Below are 23,839 nucleotides of genomic sequence, written 5' to 3'. Positions count from 1 at the left end.
CAGTCCATGTCACCCAGCACAAAGACGTCGCTGTAGGTGAGGCCGCCCTGCCCGTGGGGAGCGTTGTCATCGCAACCTGAAACATCACACACACCGTCAACATCACATCGTCGTTGTGTAATATACATCCACACCGACTGCAACAACTACAACAACAACACCAACAACAACAACAGCAACGACGACGACGACACCACCATCACCAGCAACAACAACCACGACACAAACAACAACGACGACCCATGTCTAACTTCCGCACCAACACCGGCTGCAGCAACACGTGAACAGAGACTACAACTACATCAGCAGCACCACAACCACCTGAAAATAGGAAAAACAATTTTATATTATTTAGGGTTCAACACCTCACCTTGGCAGACTTGTGACGATATTATGTAACGACGTCACAGTAAATGACGTAAATATCAATGTTTCTTGTAAGTTTAATGACGTCATCGAAATGTTGTACACCGACCTGACTGACACTTACTGCATTGCGAGAGAGAGAGAGAGAGAGAGAGAGAGAGAGAGAGAGAGAGAGAGAGAGAGAGAGAGAGAGAGAGAGAGAGAGAGAGAGAGAGACAGACAGACAGACAGACAGACAGACAGACAGACAGACAGGCGGACAGACAGACAGACAGACAGACAGACAGACAGACAGACAGACAGACAGACAGACAGACAGACAGACAGACAGACAGACAGACAGACAGACAGACAGACAGAGGTGTACTGACCGACACGAAGATCTCGCAGCATGTCTGCCACCAGCTCCCCGCACCGTGCACACCGCCATGGATAGTCACCCTCATGTCCCTGTCTGTCACCGCGGTAGTCATCATCATAGTGACCAACCGTCAGGACAGGTGGGCCGTCGCACGGTGCGGACACTGGCGGCCTGGTGTAGGCCGGGACCGTTCCATCCTTCATATCGTCAGCCTGCTCCACCTCTCTCACCACAGCAGGTGGGCTTCTCAGGGGCTGTGTCAGTTTGCGGACGTAACGCTCCATGTCGGCAGGTACATCTAGCTTAACACCTGCTGCCCACAAGGTGAACCGGACGTGTCGTTGTTTTAACGCCCGGTAGATCTCTGCGATGACGTCACTGTAACAGAACAGACAGGTGTGTCAGTGTGTAGAAACAGAACAGACAGGTGTGTTATAGTTCTCACAAAACTCAGTTGTTTTAACGCAGTGTAGATCTTCGTGATGACGTCACAGCAACAGAACGGACAGGTGTGTCAGTGCCTGATTACACCTGGAATTACGAAACTGATAAAACAAAACAAAAACGCCTGGCAAAAAGGAAGTCACAAAGATTGCTGTTCAGGATAAGAATCACAGTGAACCTGAAATGAAATGACGCAATGATTAATAATGACGTAAACAGAATGACGTTATTTCGCTCCACTCTTCGTTACCTTGACCAAGTTTTTCCAATGGCAGACAAAGAAAGGGTGGCGCCTGATCGGACAGATTTATAACATCACTGATCAGTACACACTGCAGTGACAGTTGCTGAATTCACATTCTACATCTAATAAACATGCCCCAGTCTATTATTCAAACTTCAAAATAAAGAGCCATTACTTCTACATACATCTTCCGATTTTCTCGACCAAAAGCCCAGGAATGACCTTGTTATAAAACAGGTGTGAATATAATAACATTTGTGAATTATCAGACTTCCTTCCAACGAACACGACCACACCGGCCAACACAAGAGTGACAGGAGGCAGTGTTAGATTCAGTGTACAGCGTCATTCTTACCACTCAGCCTCATCGGCCAGGATGTGCACGCGTCCGTGTGTCTGTGCGTGTTGACACAGCTCCTCCACCCAGGCCTGCACTTTCTTCTTGCCTTCCTCTGTCCAGTCACCATCCTCGTCCAGTTCCTCCGCCATGTTGACGAGCTGCACGCTGCCGGCTCCCTGTCCGGCAGTCTCTCTCACCTGATGACCCACAAGGTAAGCAGCAGCAGCGCCATCATCACTCGTCTGAAGAACGAAGACGGTGCCGCAGCCCTTCCTCAGCAGAAAATGTCCCTTCAATATCAAGACTACGCTTTTTGAAGTGCCCGTCGGGCCCCAGAGGATCCTCACGTCGACGTCGTCGTCGTCTGGCGGCTCCTCCAAGACTTGAAACTGCTGCGGGAACAGAGCGATGCATGTCATTGGTCGACCATGCTCCATTCCAACAGCGTGAACAAGATGGCCCTGGGTCCACAGCTGTAGTCTTGGCTGTCTGCTGAGGAATAGCTCAACCGTTGTCAGTGGTATGGAGAATCTGTCATCATACACATTCACACATTATTAGGTATATCACACACACACACACACACACACACACACACACACACACACACACACACACACACACACACACACACACACACACACACACACACAGTTACACACACACACACACACACACACATACCGTTACACACACACACACACACACACCCACACACAAGCACACACACACACACATGCATGCATGCATGCATATCAATCAAAGCAATAAACAAATCAAAGCAAGTCAAACAATCACCACAAAGACCACGAACAAAAAAACATCCACACAAAAACACAAACAGGGATAGACAGGGCGAGATCAAAACAGAGAATTCGTAACAAGAAACAAGAAAGAGAGAGAGAGAGAGAGAGAGAGAGAGAGAGAGAGAGAGAGAGAGAGAGAGAGAGAGAGAGAGAGAGAGAGAGAGAGAGAGAGAGAGAGAGAGAGGACAGAGACAGAGAGAGAGAGGGGGGGGGGGGGGGGGAGAAAGAAAGAAAGAAAGATAGATGACGTTAGGTCAAGTAATAACAAACGTGCGTGCGTGCGCTTCACCGATATGATACAGCTATGCAACGTACCTGGCAACCAACTGTGTGTAGGTAGCTGTATCCATGGCATGGTCCCCGCCCTCATTCCGTTCAAAGCTTGCCCTCCACCACGCGTCGAGCCTTGTCTGGTCAGCCATATCGTCCTCACAAAGACATATCTGGCTGACATTCCGACCTGGCTCGACGCTGAGGCCTTCCTGCAACTCCTGTAACTGAGATCAACACACACGGACTGTAAACAATGCGGGAAATGGCACAAGGGATGGTTTAATACACGATGCACACAAAGACAGTGTAACATTAGGCCTACCTGAGTTGCAAATCTCTTCATTCCTGCTTTAGTGTTTACCAGCCTAAAAGACAACTTTCTGGACAAAAGCAAACCATCTTTTCGGAAAAGAGTTTCCCGTTTGTGGTGACGCGCATTAGGCTACGTAAAGTACAAGTGACGTCGTTTTCGCGACAAAAAAATGACGTCTACTATTCAAGGTCACTGTTCTTAGAGCTCCAGTAAAAAATAAAAAGCAAATGCTTATTCGACTCGCCTTCGTCTTGTCCCACAACAATGTAACCCCCCCCCCCTTTTAGGATCCCCCCTCCCCCATGGAAGACTCCCGCCACCACCACTCCCACAAGAGTCCCTCCCTTCTTATACAACCACCCCCTTTTATGCCTGACCTCCCCCAATAAGACCCTTTGTTTTGTTTTTGTTCATAACCTCTGTAAGTTAACCCACATTTTAAGACTTAACCCCAATAAAAAAATAATTAAAAAAGTCCTCTTTCAGCTTCATAAATTAAATGTTCAAGAGAACGTTGGCATCAGAATAATCGAAAAAAACTTGATCAAAAGTGTGACCTGTAATATTCCAGATATGTTCAGTGGTGATCATCTTGTCCAGCAAACATGTCCATGCTATTACTGTGAACATTTACGAAACAAGCTACATTTTGGTCATGTCTGCTGATTAATAACACCTACAATTGTGTGAAATATGGAGGCTTTGTTACCCAAATATCTGAAAGAAACTAAACTTAAAAAGTTGATGAGCATGACCCCGCTGTGACCCCAACATTTGACAAAGGTCAATCAAATCGGGGTCAAATCGGAAAATTATTAAATACCAGAAGTCTGCAAATGTCTTTTGTTCGGACATACGGACGGACACTGCACACAGTGTGTGGACTAAGAGCATAGCGCTATGAACTGGCCCTTACTTTACGTTGGTGAACAAAGGTCTCTCTCTCTCTCTCTCTCTCTCTCTCTCTCTCTCTCTCTCTCTCTCTCTCTCTCTCTCTCTCTCTCTCTCTCTCTCTCTCTCTCTCTCTCTCTCTCTCTCTCTCTCTCTCTCTCTCTCTACTTCTCTCCTGCGTTCGTCCGTTTTTGCGTGTGTGAGCGAGTGTAGGTCAAGAGTTAACTTACATCGCTCATGTTTAGCAGCACCTCCTCCAGACAGCGTCTCGTTGTGTCGGGCAGGACAATGGCCTGGTGGAGGGCTGGCTGTGTTACCAGGTCACCCAGAACAGAGCGCCTCACAACATCTCTGGCTTGCTTCAGGTAGGCAGCGGCCTTCTTTAGTTCTTCTTGAACTGCAAGGGGGTCGTCTTCTGTCTGAGGTATGATTGCCGCCATCATTATCCCACGCTCGCGATGTATGACGAGCAGGTCAACAAAGTCCTCCTTCAGGTTCAACGGCTCTGCTTTGACGCTGTTCGTGTTCCTGGCGGCTGCACCAGTATAGATGCTTTGGGTATTAGCACCATATACACCAAATTTAGCTTGGGTCAGAATTACCATAATTTCTTTTTCCCTTGCGGCTTTGTTCTTTATCTGATTCATGCAGTGGTGGACATTTTTCAGCACTCTGTCTATGCGGACAGTGTCCCTGACCTCTCTACTCTCATCTCTGTCTATTTGTTGCTGTGTTTTCAGTACCTGGATTCGCTCACCTTCTCCGATATATGCCATTCTCTCTTGCACAGTGTCCATGTGAGCCGGGGGGATTATGTATGATTCGCTCTCAAGGTGAGGGAACCAGGCGTTGAGAAACTCTCTCTGGAATCAAAGACATGATGGTGTACTGCCTGCTCACTTCTAGTACCATTCACAACCTACGTCAACTATGAAGACGGTGAAAATACGGACACCAAATAGGGACTTATGTCTCGTTGGTGGTTCACACAATATTTGCCTAGAACACAGCAGATAATTGTTTAAAAACAGTTGTTCTATGGTGTAAATTCAAAATGAAAAACAAAAACAAGGAAAACAACAACAACAACAACAACAACAACAACAACAACAACAACAACAACAACAACAACAACAACGTAACACAAAAAGAGTAAAACTAATGATAATGCACCTTATTCATTTTAAACATAACTTCAATAAGTCTTAAAATATGAGGTTTCGTTGTTTTTTTTCTGAGATGAATTTACCTCATGGTCTGACAACCTTAACACTTGGTCCTCTGATTCCTGTGATCTTGCCATCAAGGGCGGGGCAGGAGAGACAGCCTGGTTCCCCGGTGACCCAGAGGTACTGCACGGCGGAGCACATTCCACAGCCGGTCCCTGTGTGATGTGCATGATATAACCGTCACTTCTGTCATAGCACTGTTCATATATGTAATGATCATGATATTACCGTCATTTCTGTCATAGCACTGTTCATATATGTACTATGCATGATATTACCGTCACTTCTGTCAAAGCGATGTTCATATGTGTGGTTTGCATGATATTACAGTCACTTCTGTCATAGCGCTGTTCATACGTGTGGTTTGCATGATATTACAGTCACTTCTGTCATAGCGCTGTTCATAATTATGAGTTGTGTGCATGATATGACCGTCACTTCTGTCATAGCGATGTTTATATGTGTGGTTTGCATGATATTACGGTCACTTCTGTCATAGGGCTGTTCATGATTATGAGTTGTGTGCATGATATGACCGTCATTTCTGTCATAGCGTTGTTTTAGATAGTGACTCACCTTATTGTCATGCAATACGTATTGATGTGAACGTAAATATGTATGTATGTGAACGTGTTTCCTCACATGGTACTCAGAAAAAAAATTCAAACATTATTTTATTTTCCTGTGCGTTTGTGGGCCAAAACGCCCATGTACACTCATGGTTTTGCACAAAGAGGATTGTATGTGCTTGGCCGTATGTTCCGTCGGCCATATACTTATACTCTACTCTGTGTCGTGGGATGCATACTTGGTATTTTCATGTTTCTATAATTCACTGACATGGATTTCAGGATCTTTACCATTTTTACCTGGTTTTGTACCACACAATGGGGGGAGGGGGGGTGGGGGCAAGCAGGTATGCAAATAAAGTGACCCGGGAGATCGGAACATCTCTTCTCTTTATCAAGCAGGTGGCGGGGTTCCAAACACTCAACCATCAACTTGGCTGTTGCGATCGTCATCAATGAGGAATGTTCAGTCTATTTGCGTGTATCGACACTGAAACGGACAATGCATGTATACGACCCCCAACAAATTGACAGATTAGATCGGCCGTGTAGGAGCTGAGGGGGACGGGAGGGGGGCAGGAGAGACAGAGACAGACAGACATCGACAGAGATATACAGACAGAGACAGAGATAGACAGACAGAGATAGACAGACAGAGACAGACAGACAGAGATAGACAGACAGAGATAAACAGAGATAGACAGACAGAGATAAACAGAGATAGACAGACAGAGATAAACATAGATAAACAGACAGAGATAGACAGAGATAGACAGACAGAGATAGACAGACATAGATAGACAGACAGAGATAGACAGACAGAGATAAACAGAGATAGACAGACAGAGACAGACAGACAGAGATAGACAGACAGAGATAGACAGAGATAGACAGAGATAGACAGACAGAGATAGACAGACAGAGATAGACAGACAGAGATGGGTTGGTTGGCTGGTTATTGTTTGTTGTTTAATGTGCCTACAACCTGTGGCAATCACGATAACATTGTAGACGGTTCTAAAAACCGCATGTCTTGCAAAACGTCTTTCGCCAAATCTCAAGAGAGAGAGAGAGAGAGAGACAGAGAGAGAGAGAGAGAGAGAGAGAGAGAGAGAGAGAGAGAGAGAGAGAGAGAGAGAGAGAGAGAGAGAGAGAGAGAGAGAAACAAATCTTGAGAGAGAGAGAGAGAAAATCTTAAGAGAGAGAGAGAGAGGAGAGAGAGAGAGAGAAGAGGAGAGAGAGAGAGAAAACAAATCTTAAGAGAGAGAGAGAGAGAGAGAGAGAGAGAGAGAGAGAGAGAGAGAGGAGAGAGAGAGAGAGGGGGAGAGAGCGAGAGAGAGAGAGAGAGAGAGAGAGAGAGGGGGAGAGAGAGAGAGAGAGAGAGAGGAGAGAGAGGAGAGAGAGAGAGGAGAGAGAGAGAGAGAGAGAGAGAGAGAGAGAGAGAGAGAGAGAGAGAGAGAGAGAGAGAGAGAGAGAGATAGAGCGTACACCGCTACCCAAGACGTACCAGATCAACGGAGCAATTCGTACAGCCCTGAGCAGCACAGTTGGTACAGGGGGTGCAGTTCGCACGGCAGTCACACTCCCCTTGCCTGATGCACCGTGATTCCCTGCTGCACTGGCAGCACGCCTGAAAGGTTCGATGCGAGTGACCTCTTTTGTTGTGAGAATGTACGTGTTAAAACACAACACGATGGACAACACGTACAACACGATGGACAACACAACACGATGGACAACACAATACGATGGACAACACAACACGATGGTCAACAAAACAGGGGGGACAACACAACACGATGGACAACACAACACAATGGACAACACAATACGATGGACAGCACAACACGATGGACAACAAAACAGGGGGGACAACACAACACGATGGACAACACAACACAATGGACAACACAATACGAAAGACAACACAACACGATGGACAATACAACAAGATGGACAACACAACACGATGGACATCACAACATAATGGACAATACAAAAAAATGGACAACACAACACGATGGACAACACAACACAATGGATAACACAACATGATGGACAATACAACAAGGAGGTGAACAACATAACAAGGTGGACATCACAGCACGATGGACACCACAACGTGATGGACAACACAACACAATGGACCACACAACACGATGGACAACACAATACAATAAACAACACAACACAATGGACAACACAATACAATAAACAACACAACACAATGGACAACACAACACGATGGACAACACAATACAATAAACAACACAACACAATGGACAACACAATACAACACAATGGACAACACAACACGATGGACAACACAACACAATGGACAACATGCAACACGATGGACTGACACCACGGCTGACAACATAAAACTTTTAAAACGATGGACAACACACCACAGCTAAGAACACAGAATGATACACATCACAACACGGTGACAGCGGCCTACCAGACGTGGTTTCTTTGCAATGGATCCGCTGCCTCCCTGCTGACTCGCCATTGTGCTCGCCCTGTCTCACCTAAAACATCAACATCATGTTGCAATTAGAAAAGTAGTGTTGCCCGTGGCGATCCTTTAGCAACAGTTAGTGCACATGTTCATCTTAAAGGGGAGTAATCCTTTAGCAACAGTTAGTGCACATGTTCATCTTAAAGGGGAGTAATCCTTTAGCAACAGTTAGTGCACATGTTCATCTTAAAGGGGAGTAATCCTTTAGCAACAGTTAGTGCACATGTTCATCTTAAAGGGGAGTAATCCTTTAGCAACAGTTAGTGCACATGTTCATCTTAAAGGGGAGTAATCCGTTAGCAACAGTTAGTGCACATGTTCATCTTAAAGGGGAGTAATCCTTTAGCAACAGTTAGTGCACATGTTCATCTTAAAGGGGAGTAATCCTTTAGCAACAGTTAGTGCACATGTTCATCTTAAAGGGGAGTAATCCTTTAGCAACAGTTAGTGCACATGTTCATCTTAAAGGGGAGTAATCCTAAGGCACTTTCGATTCGCCGTAATTTAGACACTCCAGCGACGAATTACATAAACGATTATCAATATCTAAATAGAATAACTGGTTGAATAAGTGTGAATAGTAAAGTGATGTGATCAGGTCTGACTCTTCATGCAGACAGAGTCAACACATTGTAACCATTTTCTATACACCGATTCACAGTTCCGCGGCCATTTTGGAATTGTACGTACGCAGATCGTTTTTCGAGTATTTTTTTTCTACTTCCACTTCCAGTTCCGTAGAATTTGCGCTTGTGCATATCACTTTTGCGAGTAAGTTCCGAAGATTTGAACGCATAGACTGATTCGCTGAAGAAAGTGCACTTTTGTAGTGATTTGCAAAATTGGGACCCCCATTTCCAAAGTCGGTAAACTATATTACTGCAACCAGTTACTGGGCAAGTTTATATGCCACTGAAATGGATTGAACTTGAAGTTGACTCTGCAACTTTGATGGAAATGAACCGACGAGCACACTCGCCCTCTCTATCACCATGCTTTGCCGTGCAGACGATGCAAACGTTGCTCGTCGAAAACATCTCGACCAATCATAATCGCTTTCGGTATCACGTGGGTTTTCTTTTTTCTTCCATGTAGCGCTGGAACTGTTAACTGGTGTATTGTAATTCAGAAACGCTGGGTTTAGAACGAAGCACATTCTGTGATTGGTGTTCAATTCTTGATGAACACCAACAATCACATGTTGAACACATGCTTAGGAGGCGCATTTATACACGTTTAATCAGTCTTTGTTATATAGTGGTGAGAGTAATTTGTAAGTGCCCGGTACTGTAGCATTAGCAAAACAGCGAGACCATAGTTGATGCGAAGATATCAATCACATGACGTAAATAGATGTACGTGGGATTTCTTTTGAAAACGTGAGTTTATTCCAAACACTGCTATTGGATGGGAAAAATGTTTTGCCTTCCACCAATCACACGAAAAGGAGAAACAAATATGTGAAAAGATTGAGCGGGAGCAGAGAGATGGTGATACGGTAGCACGTGTTGTTTTACGTGACCGTCACAGCTCAGTGAACTGAAAGAAGTGTGTCAACAGAACGGAATCATTTCGGCCTTGTTGCAATCGCACGAAAGCAGGAACAAGTTCCTTGGCAGATTAGAATACATTAACTTTGACAGGCTCCACTTGAAGACTGTCGGGGATGATCGTGGAGTAACGCTCCACAAAAGCCGTAGTGCAGGCCAAGCGAACGAAATGCATGTACTGGGGGACACCCTCCCATCCACCCCCCCCCCTCATCCAATGCCACACAAAAACAATCTAACAGAGTCTACATCTGTTGAGCGAATTACTTCATATTTGTGTACCGGGTGACCCCAAAGAAATGCCACCCTCGAAAATGCTAATAACTTCTTTATTTGTGCACCGACTTACTTCATATTTGATGTACATTATCTACATCTTAGGCCTGACCAGAGCTCAGAGTGACAAGGATTGCAGAGTTGAGAATGTTGGTACCAATGTCAGAATTGAGGACGTGTGCATGGTACGTTCCTCCTTGACCATAACAATGAATTTAATTTTAATGTATTTATATTTAATAATGGACACATGAGTGCATGAATGTGGATATGTATGTGAGGGTACGAGTGTGTATGGTTTAGGATATGTGTGTGAGGGTGCGAGTGTGTATAGTTTAGGATATGTATGTGAGGGTGCGAGTGTGTATGGTTTAGGATATGTGTGTGAGGGTGCGAGTGTGTGTGGTTTAGGATATGTGTGTGCAGATGAATTCTATGTGTTTATTTATACGTTTTGAGAGGGATATAATATCTGTGTACACGAGCCAAAAGAAATATTTATTTTGTCTCACATTCAGATAATAAAGTTGTATTAAATTGAATTGAAAATGAATTAAATGAAGAGCAGAACGCTGTTAACATTGGAGCTACTCTCGCTGTGTTGTGACCATGGTATCTTGTTCTCTGACCATGACAATGAAGACCAGAGCACTGTTAACATTGGAGCTACTCTCGCTGTGTTGTGATCATGGTATCTCCCTCGTTCTCTGACCATGACAATGAAGACCAGAACGCTGTTAACATTGGAGCTACTCTCGCTGTGTTGTGATCATGGTATCTCCCTCGTTCTCTGACCATGACAATGAAGACCAGAGCGGTGTTAACATTGGAGCTACTCTCGCTGTGTTGTGATCATGGTATCTCCCTCGTTCTCTGGCCATGACAATGAAGACCAGAACGCTGTTAACATTGGAGCTACTCTCGCTGTGTTGTGACCATGGTATCTCCCTCGTTCTCTGGCCATGACAATGAAGACCAGAACGCTGTTAACATTGGAGCAACTCTCGCTGTGTTGTGATCATGGTATCTCCCTCGTTCTCTGACGATGTCAATGAAGACCAGTGCGTTGTTAACATTGGAGATACTCTCGCCTTGTTGTGATCATGGTATCTTGTTCTCTGACCATGACAATGAAGACCAGAGCACTGTTAACATTGGAGCTACTCTCGCTGTGTTGTGATCATGGTATCTCCCTCGTTCTCTGGCCATGACAATGAAGACCAGAGCGCTGTTAACATTGGAGCTACTCTCGCTGTGTTGTGATCATGGTATCTTGTTCTCTGACCATGACAATGAAGACCAGAACGCTGTTAACATTGGAGCTACTCTCGCTGTGTTGTGACCATGGTATCTTGTTCTCTGACCATGACAATGAAGACCAGAGCGCTGTTAACATTGGAGCTACTCTCGCTGTGTTGTGATCATGGTATCTTGTTCTCTGACCATGACAATGAAGACCAGAGCACTGTTAACATTGGAGCTACTCTAGCTGTGTTGTGATCATGGTATCTCTCTTTCACTGACCATGACAACGAAGACCAACGTCTTGTTAACATTGGAGCCATGACAATGAAGACCAGAACGCTGTTAACATTGGAGCTACTCTCGCTGTGTTGTGATCATGGTATCTTGTTCTCTGACCATGACAATGAAGACCAGAGCGCTGTTAACATTGGAGCTACTCTCGCTGCGTTGTGATCATGGTATCTTCCTCGTTCTCTGGCCATGACAATGAAGACCAGAGCGCTGTTAACATTGGAGCTACTCTCGCTGTGTTGTGATCATGGTATCTCCCTCGTTCTCTGGCCATGACAATGAAGACCAGAGCGCTGTTAACATTGGAGCTACTCTCGCTGTGTTGTGATCATGGTATCTTGTTCTCTGACCATGGCAATGAAGACCAGAGCACTGTGTGACAAATGGATTGTACATAATTTTGTATTGGAGTTATGTGACGCAGGTGTATACAATTTCATGGGCCACAAACTTTGAGTAGGCACTGCACGAGTGATATTTTACAGTGCTGTCATGTGTGAGATGTAACCAATCAGAGAAGAGTATTGACTGAGGTCGCGTTTGAAGAGACTGAAGACAGCAGAGCTTTCCAGACCGTTGAAGGGAGAAGACGGGTCTCCTTTTGGTAAAGTTTTTCACCGGGCGCTGGAGGTCGGGTTGGTACGACTCGTGCCGCGGAATTGAATCGTAGGATTCAACTGCTGTGTTTACAGGTATTTATTGAAGTGTATTTTGCTCGGAGATATTATTTTGCTCGGAAATATTGACTTGAGAAATGACCGGGAGAGTCATGTGTGAATTGGCTGAAAAGCGTGCGCTGTTGTCAGCCATTGTTGAAAAGAGAATGTTTACATGTTTTTCGGAAATGAAGTCGCTTATGAGTAAGCGGGTGTATATACTGTAACCGCATAAGTTAGTTGACGGTAGTGATAAAGAACGGCAGTATTATTGAGTAGAAAAGTTTATTCAGGTATGGAGACTTATGATAGTTTAAACTTTTGTATTTTAGCATCCCGGGCTGAGTGGGTAGCCGCGGAAGTGGGGAGACGAGACGGGAGGTTCCGCCTTTGCGTCCTGAGCCGTGAGTTTCGGGGGCGCAGGAAGGAGTCAGCGTGAAGCGCTGAAGAACGGGGACCCCGTCCCATTCCACCACGCGAAGACAGTTTGTGTGGGTGGTGTGGACCAGGGCGTGTCACTGTATTGTGTGAGTACGACTGGAAAGACGTAACCGGCGAGAGAGCTGTGTGGAGATAAGTTCCCCAAGTTAACAAACCGAGACGTAGAGCGATCGTGACTTTTTATCTGTGTGTAACAGAAATGACAATTGACAGAAAAGTATTGCCTGAGACAATGACTTCGTCTGTAGTGGGACAGACAGGCTCCCACGGAACAAAGCTTGAAGTGTACTACGTGTGTGCACGTGAGTAATAGGCTGCATGAGAAAGTAACATGTGTGTATTTCTGTGCAGCTAGATTTCTGTATATTGACAGAAATAGAACTTTTATGTTGAGTGAGAGTGATTTGTAGAATGAATGGGAAATAATATGTTTATGTTGTGTTGATTGAATATTTCAATAGAGGAACAGGGGCAAAGGGCCGTAACCGTGTTCTTGTCTTTGTGCCTGGTTGGAGTGTTGTGTGTGTGTGGGAAGACTAGGTAGTAAACAGAGAGAAGCACGCACACTTTCTGATAGGAGTAAATACACATACAGACATACACACGAAAATTCCAGCCGTAACACACTGTTAACATTGAAGCTACTCTCCCTGTGTTGTGATCATGGTATTTTGTTATCTGACCATGACAATGAAGACCAGAATGATGTTAACATTGGAGCTACTCTCGCTGTGTTGTGATCATGGTATCTTGTTATCTGACCATGACAATGAAGACCAGAGCACTGTTAACATTGGAGCTACTCTCGCTGTGTTGTGACCATGGTATCTTGTTCTCTGACCATGACAATGAAGACCAGAGCACTGTTAACATTGGAGCTACTCTCGCTGTGTTGTGACCATGGTATCTTGTTCTCTGACCATGACAATGAAGACCAGAGCACTGTTAACATTGGAGCTACTCTCGCTGTGTTGTGATCATGGTATCTTGTTCTCTGACCATGACAATGAAGACCAGATTACTGTTAACATTGGATCTACTCTCGCTGTGTTGTGATCATGGTATCTCCCTCGTTCTCTGGCCATGACAATTAAGACCAGAGCGCTGTTAACATTGGAGCTACTCTCGCTGTGTTGTGATCGTGGTATCTTGTTCTCTGACCATGACAATGAAGACCAGAACGCTGTTAACATTGGAGCTACTATCGCTGTGTTGTGATCATGGTATCTTGTTCTCTGACCATGACAATGAAGACCAGAGAACTGTTAACATTGGAGCTACTCTCGCTGTGTTGTGATCGTGGTATCTTGTTCTCTGACCATGACAATGAAGACCAGAACGCTGTTAACATTGGAGCTACTCTCGCTGTGTTGTGATCATGGTATCTCTCTTTCACTGACCATGACAACGAAGACCAACGTCTTGTTAACATTGGAGCTACTCTCACTGTGTTGTGATCATGGTATCTTGTTCTCTGACCATGACGATGAAGACCAGAATGCTGTTAACATTGGAGCTACTCTCACTGTGTTGTGATCATGGTATCTCCCTTGTTCTCTGGCCATGACAATGTAGACCAGAGCGCTGTTAACATTGAAGCTACTCTCGCTGTGTTGTGATCGTGGTATCTTGTTCTCTGACCATGACAATGAAGACCAGAACGCTGTTAACATTGGAGCTACTCTCGCTGTGTTGTGATCATGGTATCTTGTTCTCTGACCATGACAATGAAGACCAGAACGCTGTTAACATTGGAGCTACTCTCGCTGTGTTGTGATCATGGTATCTTGTTCTCTGACCATGACAATGAAGACCAGAGCGCTGTTAACATTGGAGCTACTCTCCCTGTGTTGTGATCATGGTATCTTGTTCTCTGACCATGACAATGAAGACCAGAGCACTGTTAACATTGGAGCTACTCTCGCTGTGTTGTGACCATGGTATCTTGTTCTCTGACCATGACAATGAAGACCAGAGCACTGTTAACATTGGAGCTACTCTCGCTGTGTTGTGACCATGGTATCTTGTTCTCTGACCATGACAATGAAGACCAGAGCACTGTTAACATTGGAGCTACTCTCCCTGTGTTGTGATCATGGTATCTTGTTCTCTGACCATGACAATGAAGACCAGAGCACTGTTAACATTGGAGCTACTCTCGCTGTGTTGTGACCATGGTATCTTGTTCTCTGACTATGACAATGAAGACCAGAGAACTGTTAACATTGGAACTACTCTCGCTGTGTTGTGATCGTGGTATCTTGTTCTCTGACCATGGCAATGAAGACCAGAGCACTATTAACATTGGAGCTACTCTCGCTGTGTTGTGAGCATGGTATCTCTCTCTTTCTCTGACCATGGCAATGAAGACCAGAGAACTGTTAACATTGGAACTACTCTCGCTGTGTTGTGATCATGGTATCTTGTTCTCTGACCATGACAATGAAGACCAGAACGCTGTTAACATTGGAGCTACTCTCGCTGTGTTGTGATCATGGTATCTTGTTCTCTGACCATGACAATGAAGACCAGAGCACTGTTAACATTGGAGCTACTCTCGCTGTGTTGTGACCATGGTATCTTGTTCTCTGACTATGACAATGAAGACCAGAGAACTGTTAACATTGGAACTACTCTCGCTGTGTTGTGATCGTGGTATCTTGTTCTCTGACCATGACAATGAAGACCAGAGCACTGTTAACATTGGAGCTACTCTAGCTGTGTTGTGATCATGGTATCTCTCTTTCACTGACCATGACAACGAAGACCAACGTCTTGTTATCATTGGAGCTACTCTCGCTGTCTTGTGATCATGGTATCTTGTTCTCTGACCATGACAATAAAGACCAGAACGCTGTTTACATTGGAGCTACTCTCGCTGTGTTGTGATCATGGTATCTCCCTCGTTCTCTGGCCATGACAATGAAGTCCAGAGCGCTGTTAACATTGGAGCTACTCTCCCTGTGTTGTGATCATGGTATCTTGTTCTCTGACCATGACAATGAAGACCAGAGCACTGTTAACATTGGAGCTACTCTCCCTGTGTTGTGATCATGGTATCTTGTTCTCTGACCATGACAATGAAGACCAGAGCGCTGTTAACATTGGAGCTACTCTCGCTGTGTTGTGATCATGGTATCTTGTTCTCTGACCATGACAATGAAGACCAGAGCACTGTTAACATTGGAGCTACTCTCGCTGTGTTGTGATCATGGTATCTTGTTCTCTGACCATGACAATGAAGACCAGAGCACTGTTAACATTGGAGCTACTCTCGCTGTGTTGTGATCATGGTATCTCCCTTGTTCTCTGGCCATGACAATGTAGACCAGAGCGCTGTTAACATTGAAGCTACTCTCGCTGTGTTGTGATCGTGGTATCTTGTTCTCTGACCATGACAATGAAGACCAGAACGCTGTTAACATTGGAGCTACTCTCGCTGTGTTGTGACCATGGTATCTTGTTCTCTGACTATGACAATGAAGACCAGAGAACTGTTAACATTGGAACTACTCTCGCTGTGTTGTGATCGTGGTATCTTGTTCTCTGACCATGACAATGAAGACCAGAACGCTGTTAACATTGGAGCTACTCTCGCTGTGTTGTGATCATGGTATCTTGTTCTCTGACCATGACAATGAAGACCAGAGCACTGTTAACATTGGAGCTACTCTCACTGTGTTGTGATCATGGTATCTTGTTCTCTGACCATGACGATGAAGACCAGAATGCTGTTAACATTGGAGCTACTCTCACTGTGTTGTGATCATGGTATCTTGTTCTCTGACCATGACGATGAAGACCAGAATGCTGTTAACATTGGAGCTACTCTCACTGTGTTGTGATCATGGTATCTCCCTTGTTCTCTGGCCATGACATAGAGATTACACAACGTCATCGAGTGAGGGACCGAAAAATATTGAAACTCGAGGATGATTTTTTTGTGGTATCAACCGAGACCGTAGGTCGAGGTTGATACCACACAAAAAAATCATCCGAGAGTTTCAATATTTTTTGGTCCCTCACAAGATGACGTTTGTGTAATTTGTGTATACAATGATAAATTGATTGTATACAATGATCAATCTCTATACCTTCCTGTCACTGGAAGCAGCAACACTTGAAAGCATAAGTTCCCTTGACAAACGTCATTTATGATTGGCGTCATCTATGAATGACGTCACTGTCTAGACAAGACAAGTGCCGGTATCGGCAAACCTTGTCGCGGCAAAGGGCTATGACCCGTGCCTTGATACCATTGAGATCATAGGAGATGCACAGCAGTGCCGATACCAGGTTTCTTTAGCTTCACTTTAAAATGATATCAGAACGATAGTTATTCACTTGAAAGTGAACACAGGAGAGTTGTATACAATGAAGACCAGAGCACTGTTAACATTGGAGCTACTCTCGCTGTGTTGTGATCATGGTATCTCCCTCGTTCTCTGGCCATGACAATGAAGACCAGAGCGCTGTTAACATTGGAGCTACACTCGCTGTGTTGTGATCATGGTATCTTTCTCGTTCTCTGGCCATGACAATGAAGACCAGACGGGTCTTGCCTTTTGTGCTTTTGTTATATTTAGTCAAGTTTTGACTAAATGTTTTAACATAGAGGGGGAATCGAAACGAGGGTCGTGGTGTATGTGTGTATGTGTGTGTGTGCGTGCGTGTAGAGCGATTCAGACTAAACTACTGGACCGATCTTTATGAAATTTGACATGAGAGTTGCGGCACTGTCACGCTCTCATTTTTCAACCAAATTGGTTGAAATTTTGGTCAAGTAATCTCCGACGAAGCCCGGACTTCGGTATTGCATTTCAGCTTGGTGGCTTAAAAATTAATTAATGACTTTGGTCATTAAAAATCTGAAAATTGTAAAAAAAAAATTTTTTTATAAAACGATCCAAATTTACGTTCATCTTATTCTCCATCATTTTCTCATTCCAAAAACATATAAATATGTTATATTTGGATTAAAAACAAGCTCTGAAAATTAAAAATATAAAATTTTGTTCAAAATTAAATTTTCGAAATCAATTTAAAAACACTTTCATCTTATTTGTAGTCGGTTCCTGATTCCAAAAACATATAGATATGATATGTTTGGATTGAAAACACGCTCAGAAAGTTAAAACGAAGAGAGGTAAAGAAAAGCGTGCTATCCTTCTCAGCGCAACTACTACCCCGCTCTTCTTGTCAATTTCACTGCCTTTGCCATGATCGGTGGACTGACGATGCTACGAGTATACGGTCTTGCTGCGTTGCATTGCGTTCAGTTTCATTCTGTGAGTTCGTCAGCTACTTGACTAAATGTTGTATTTTCGGCTTACCCGACTTGTTACATTTGGTCAAGTTTTGGCTAAATGTTTTAAGATAGACGGGGGAATCGAGACGAGGGTCGTGGTGTATGTGTGTGTGTGTGTGTGTGTATGTGTGTGTGTGTGTGTGTGTGTGTGTGTGTGTGTGTGTGTGTGTGTGTGTGTGTGTGTGTGAGTGTGTGTATGTGTGTATGTGTGTGTGTGTGTGTGTGTGTGTCTGTGTGTCTGTGTCTGTGTCTGTGTGTGTGTGTAGAGCGATTCAGACTAAACTACTGGGCCGATTTTTATGAAATTTGACATGAGAGTTCCTGGGTATGATATCCCCGGACGTTTTTTTTTCCATTTTTTCGATAAATACCTTTGATGACGTCATATCCGGCTTTTTGTAAAAGTTGAGGCGGCACTGTCACACCCTCATTTTTCAATTAAATTGATTGAAATTTTGGCCAAGCAATCTTCGACGAAGGCCGGGGTTTGGTATTGCATTTCAGCTTGGTGGCTTAAAAACTAATGAGTGAGTTTGGTCATTAAAAATCGGAAACTTCTGATTAAAATTATTTTTTTATTAAACGATCCAAAAACAATTTCATCTTATTCTTCGTCATTTTCTGATTCCAAAAACATATACATATGTTATATTTGGATTAAAAACAAGCTCTGAAAATAAAAAATATATAAAAATTATGATCAAAATTAAATATCCGAAATCGTTTTAAAAACTATTTCATCTTATTCCTTGTCGGTTCCTGATTGCAAAAACATATAGATATGATATGTTTGGATTAAAAACACGCTCAGAAAGTTAAAACGAAAAGAGGTACAGTAAAGCACATGCACAGCGCAATCGCTACCGCGCCAAACAAGCTCGTCACTTTCACTGCCTTTTTAGCACTAGCGGCGGACTGCGTTCAGTTTCATTCTGTGAATTCCACAGCTTGACTAAATGTTGTAATTTCGCCTTACGCGACTTGTTTGTTTTTGTGTGGGGCAGCGTGTTAGGCGGTCGGGTTGGTCAATGTCTTCTGAAAAGATTTGATTAAGGGGAAGGGTTTCCATGTTTCTGAACACTACTCAGTTGCAAGCAGATTATTTGTATCCATAAAAATCCACATTTCTTCCGGAAAGTATCTTAAAGGTCCTTGTCTACATTTTTATACCGAAATCGCCATTTTACCATTAAAATGCAGAGTCTATTATCTACAATTATCAACAATACACCCCCTTTCTATCAGGAACGACGAAGCCAGTGTAGCCGTTTGAAAATTCATTGTAGTATTCCAGCGTAGTACTCATAGTAGGATATCCTTATTTGGAAAATGCCAAGCGCAAAACTCCTCTCAAATCCCGTGCATTTCGTGCGTTTAAAAAAAAGCGTGGACAGTGCTCCAGTGTCAAACTGTTGCTGCACTTGTTTGGGCGTGGCTATAAGCATAGTGACATGAATTTGATTGGTTAGTATTTTTAGGCAAAGCACATGTTCTCAGCAAAAATACCCCAAAATAAAATCTTTTTTTACATATTTTTTTCTATAACTTTTTTCCCCATGGTTCATTTGTCATTTGACATCACTTTTTAGCGAAATCTAACCATAAGATTATTGAAAAAAAGCAAAAATGTAGACGACCACCTTTAATTACCTCTACTTAAAATCTTCCGACAGTTTAATAGCAAATTTGTCTCTCTACTAACCCTCTGATGCTGTGGGATGTCCACCTGATTGTCCTCACCCCCCCCCCCCCATCCCCCCTCCCCACCTCCTCTCATCCCTCAACCTCCCCCGCCCTGCCCCGCCCCGCCCCCCCCCCCCCCCCCCGATCCCCACTAGAGTTATAACTTGTTTAAAGGTGATCAAGATTTTTTAACAAGATTTAAGTAACTAAGGAGAAAAGAAAATAGCCCTTTAAAAAAAAAGCCCTCTATATACTTCAAAATAGCATGTTACAAGTTAGTGTGTAAGTCAGACTAATTCAAATAATTATGCTTTAGATTTATCTGTTTCGGGTTGATGAGAGCATTATTTGAAGTACACCAGCAAACCGAAGAAGCTTATCAAAAACAGAGTGAAAATAAGTGAAATTATCAACTTCCACCCCCCAAAAAAATATTTGTTATATTTTTTTGAAATCTCGAGTGCTACTCATAGGTTATTTTCAGCTAGCTTCTTAATGAATTAATTAAAATTGCCTTTAGCTTTTATTTTCTTCGATTTGTTGAAGGTGGTCCATATTAGGGGACTCACACATACTTTGAGGTTTTGCTATTATTTTCTGTTTGCAGTAGAAACTCGGGGTAAACACTGCTATAATGTACGTAACAAATACGGTCTTAGCTGTCATATATAGCCATTTTTGTGTGATAAAAGCTTTGACTGTGGACAGAAACGAGTCCGTTTTAGACGGCGAATTTAGAGTGAGCGCTGCCAAAAGTGAAAAAAAGCGAAAAAGCCTGACGGTTTTGGGGTGTGTGTTTCTGCAACCGCCAAAACCAGTTGTCGTTATCAGCGTGGGTTCGATCCCCATGTTCGTCGAGGGATTTATTTCCGAGAGTCAACTTTGTGCAGACTCTCCCCGGTGTCCGAACACCCCCGTGTGCACGGCGCATGCGCACGATACAGAACCCAAGTTCACCGCGAAAGTCTGAAGGCTTGAAAACATGAATACACACATGCAGAAAAAAGAAAACAAATGGGTAGCGCCGTATACTGTATGGCAGCCCGCTTTCCCCAGTGAGAAAGCTGCCCGAATTCCCACGAGGGTAACCTCACAGGACTATATACAATCTTCTCCTTATCCTTATTCGTAGGGAATAAAATAGAGGAACAACACACTAGGAACAATATTGCCGTGAATTCTCCACACGGCTACATATAGCCATGCGTTGAATTTCGAACACAACAAAGCATACTTTACTGCTGAACTTGAAATTAACAATAAAGAAATGAAAAGAACCAACAACATCGGTTTGTGTTTGTGGGTTCAGTGCAGAGACAAGGGCAGAACGCTGACATTACACTTCTCCAAGCCAGGCCAGTACTTTGACATGACACAGGAAAGCAACACGACCTCTCTGCAGTGACACGGGCAGAACGCTGACAACAATGGCCCCACAACGAGGCGGCCTCAGTACCGATACATGATACGTGCACCGTGTCATTGCGTCGTCTCACACTTATAGACATCCGGGTCGCATACCGAGTTGTGGGTTGGATTTTCGGTGGGTGGGGGTTAGAGGAGGAAGGGGAGAGGGGGGGGGCGGTGGGGGGGGATGAAGGTTGAGGCTCTGTGAGAGTTTCTTGCAGGGTAAAATCACGCCTAATCAACAGTTGTGCACCCTGGCTTGTTGGGCGAAATCAGTGTCTACAAAGATTGATAGTCTTCATAAAACAAAGAAACACAAACCTGCATTGTTGACGATGAGTACATGTGAATAGTATTACGTTCTCTGTGCCGTGTGGTACTTGAGTATCCACACACCCATATAAATGCTGATCATTCTGTGTTGACGATGAGTACATGTGAATAGTATTACGTTCTCTGTGCTGTGTGGTACTTGAGTATCCACACACCCATATAAATGCTGATCATTCTGTGTTGACGATGAGTACATGTGAATAGTATTACGTTCTCTGTGCCGTGTGGTACTGAGTATCCACACACCCATATAAATGCTGATCATTCTGTGTTGACGATGAGTACATGTGAATAGTATTACGTTCTCTGTGCCGTGTGGTACTTGAGTATCCACACACCCATATAAATGCTGATCATTCTGTGTTGACGATGAGTACATGTGAATAGTATTACGTTCTCTGTGCCGTGTGGTACTTGAGTATCCACACACCCATATAAATGCTGATCATTCTGTGTTGTGTTGGTAATGTCATCACGAATTTTCATGACTTTGTCCAGGGGATATCAATACGCGGTCTGGTTACAACAACAATTACCTAGGAAATATACAACATGAATAACTGAGTAACTTACAATAACCCAGATAGTAAATAAGTTCACACTAGCTGTTAACTCTTACCAGTTCGGGGGTTTTAGGGCATATTTTACAGTGCTGTTGGTGCCTACTTGCCGAGTGGCTATCTGGGGTCATATTCCAAATGAAATATATATAGAAAGTTACACATCAAATGAAAGGAAAATGAATAAGCTGTTCATATTTGCAAGGAGAATTGTGCTATCTTTAAAGGTAAAAAATGTTATGGGGGTGACAACATGATTTTTGTTGAAATTTGTACGCCCATTTTTTGGAACACGTGACAAACACAAAGAAGACATTTTTTGTTGGTGTTCAGTTTGTTTTAGATATGCTGCTAACTAGTCTGTTTTGGCATTCATTTTACATAACATAGCAAAGTTTTATTGAGTTTTGCTGATAAAGAAAAACGTTATTGTCAAGTTGGACGTTTCATGACATACGCATGCCTTAGGCACACAAAAAATAGTCTGTTTACGGTATCCCGACCGACCCTATTTTTTCCCGCGACCCTAGACTTGTTTTTGGCATTTGGGGAAAAAAAATTGCCAAATAACTTAAAAATATGGTTTTTTGAAGAAAAAAAGGAAAAGAAAATTAAGGTCTTTGTTTTTTTTGCAAAATAACTTAGAAATATGTTTTTTTTGGGGAAAAAAAAAGTCCCGACCTACCGACCCTATTTTATTGGCCTATGTTACCGTTAACAGACTTTTTGTGTGTGTGCCTAATAATGCATTCCTATAACTAACTTTTAACAATAACCCAGCTCGTTTCTGTCATAAAGTGTGTCTAACATATGAGTTTATCCATATAAGATTTCTTACGATGGGTAAGGGAGCGAACTGGTAAGAGTTAAGGACATTTTGATCCAAAAAGTGTGCCATGATCCAGCAGACTGCCTTAAAATGTCATAGAAAGTTTAAATTTTGATTGGGTGTCTAACATTTGTCACAATCATATTTTTGCTAAGTTGACTTACACCAGTCTTGAGAAAAAAATCCAAAGGATTTAAAGATGCATTGATGTTTATGTGTCTCTGGGTCGTACTCGAAAACACAATAAAGGTTAAATGAGTAAAATCCACTTACACACTCTTACCTTTCAACAAAGCAATCCACAGTTATCCCTCCAACTCGTTAGCTCCAAACAGTGTTTCTTTCTCACAACTCGTTAGCTTCAGTCAGTGTTTCTATAGATCTCACAACTCGTCAGCTTCAGTCAGTGTTTCTTTCTCACGACTCGTTAGCTTCAGTCAGTGTTTCTTTCTCACAACTCGTTAGCTTCAGTCAGTGTTTCTTTCTCACAACTCGTTAGCTTCAGTCAGTGTTTCTTTCTCACAACTCGTTGGCTTCAGTCAGTGGTTCTTTTTCAAAACTCGTTAGCTTCAGTCAGTGTTTATTTCTCACGACTCGTTAGCTTCAGTCAGTGTTTCTTTCTCACTACTCGTCAGCTTCAGTCAGTGTTTCTTTCTCACAACTCGTTAGCTTCAGTCAGTGTTTCTTTCTCACAACTCGTTAGCTTCAGTCAGTGTTTCTTTCTCACAACTCGTTAGCTTCAGTCAGTGTTTCTTTCTCACGACTCGTTAGCTTCAGTCAGTGTTTCTTTCTCACAACTCGTTAGCTCCAAACAGTGTTTCTTTCTCACAACTCGTTAGCTTCAGTCAGTGTTTCTTTCTCACAACTCGTTAGCTTCAGTCAGTGTTTCTTTCTCACCACTCG

General features: G+C 43.4%; 1 protein-coding gene across 2 annotated transcripts in view; it reads right to left on the bottom strand.

The window, feature by feature from the left end:
• Nucleotides 1-23,413, bottom strand: part of LOC138955529 (uncharacterized) — a 24,555-nt gene extending 1,142 nt beyond the window's left edge. Inside the window, exons 1-9 of one of the 2 annotated variants that reach the window (XM_070327116.1) lie at nucleotides 23,220-23,413; nucleotides 8,298-8,367; nucleotides 7,344-7,466; nucleotides 5,288-5,422; nucleotides 4,269-4,901; nucleotides 2,877-3,058; nucleotides 1,771-2,286; nucleotides 738-1,105; nucleotides 1-76 (exon numbers count right to left, since the gene is read on the bottom strand). The exon at nucleotides 1-76 is cut by the window's left edge and continues 1,142 nt beyond it. In XM_070327116.1, coding sequence (XP_070183217.1) covers nucleotides 1-76; nucleotides 738-1,105; nucleotides 1,771-2,286; nucleotides 2,877-3,058; nucleotides 4,269-4,901; nucleotides 5,288-5,422; nucleotides 7,344-7,466; nucleotides 8,298-8,348 — 2,084 coding nt within the window. In that variant the 5' untranslated portion in view covers nucleotides 8,349-8,367; nucleotides 23,220-23,413. Of the gene's footprint in view, nucleotides 77-737; nucleotides 1,106-1,770; nucleotides 2,287-2,876; nucleotides 3,059-4,268; nucleotides 4,902-5,287; nucleotides 5,423-7,343; nucleotides 7,467-8,297; nucleotides 8,517-23,219 lie in introns of those variants that run through there. The other variant, XM_070327117.1, reaches the window with a different exon arrangement.
• Nucleotides 23,414-23,839: the final 426 nt, after the last annotated feature.

Source organism: Littorina saxatilis, unplaced genomic scaffold, assembly GCF_037325665.1.
Source record: "Littorina saxatilis isolate snail1 unplaced genomic scaffold, US_GU_Lsax_2.0 scaffold_354, whole genome shotgun sequence".
Lineage (NCBI taxonomy): Eukaryota > Metazoa > Mollusca > Gastropoda > Littorinimorpha > Littorinidae > Littorina > Littorina saxatilis.
The sequence above is the reverse complement of the archived record's forward strand: the minus strand, read 5'-3'. Positions and strand labels throughout refer to the sequence as shown.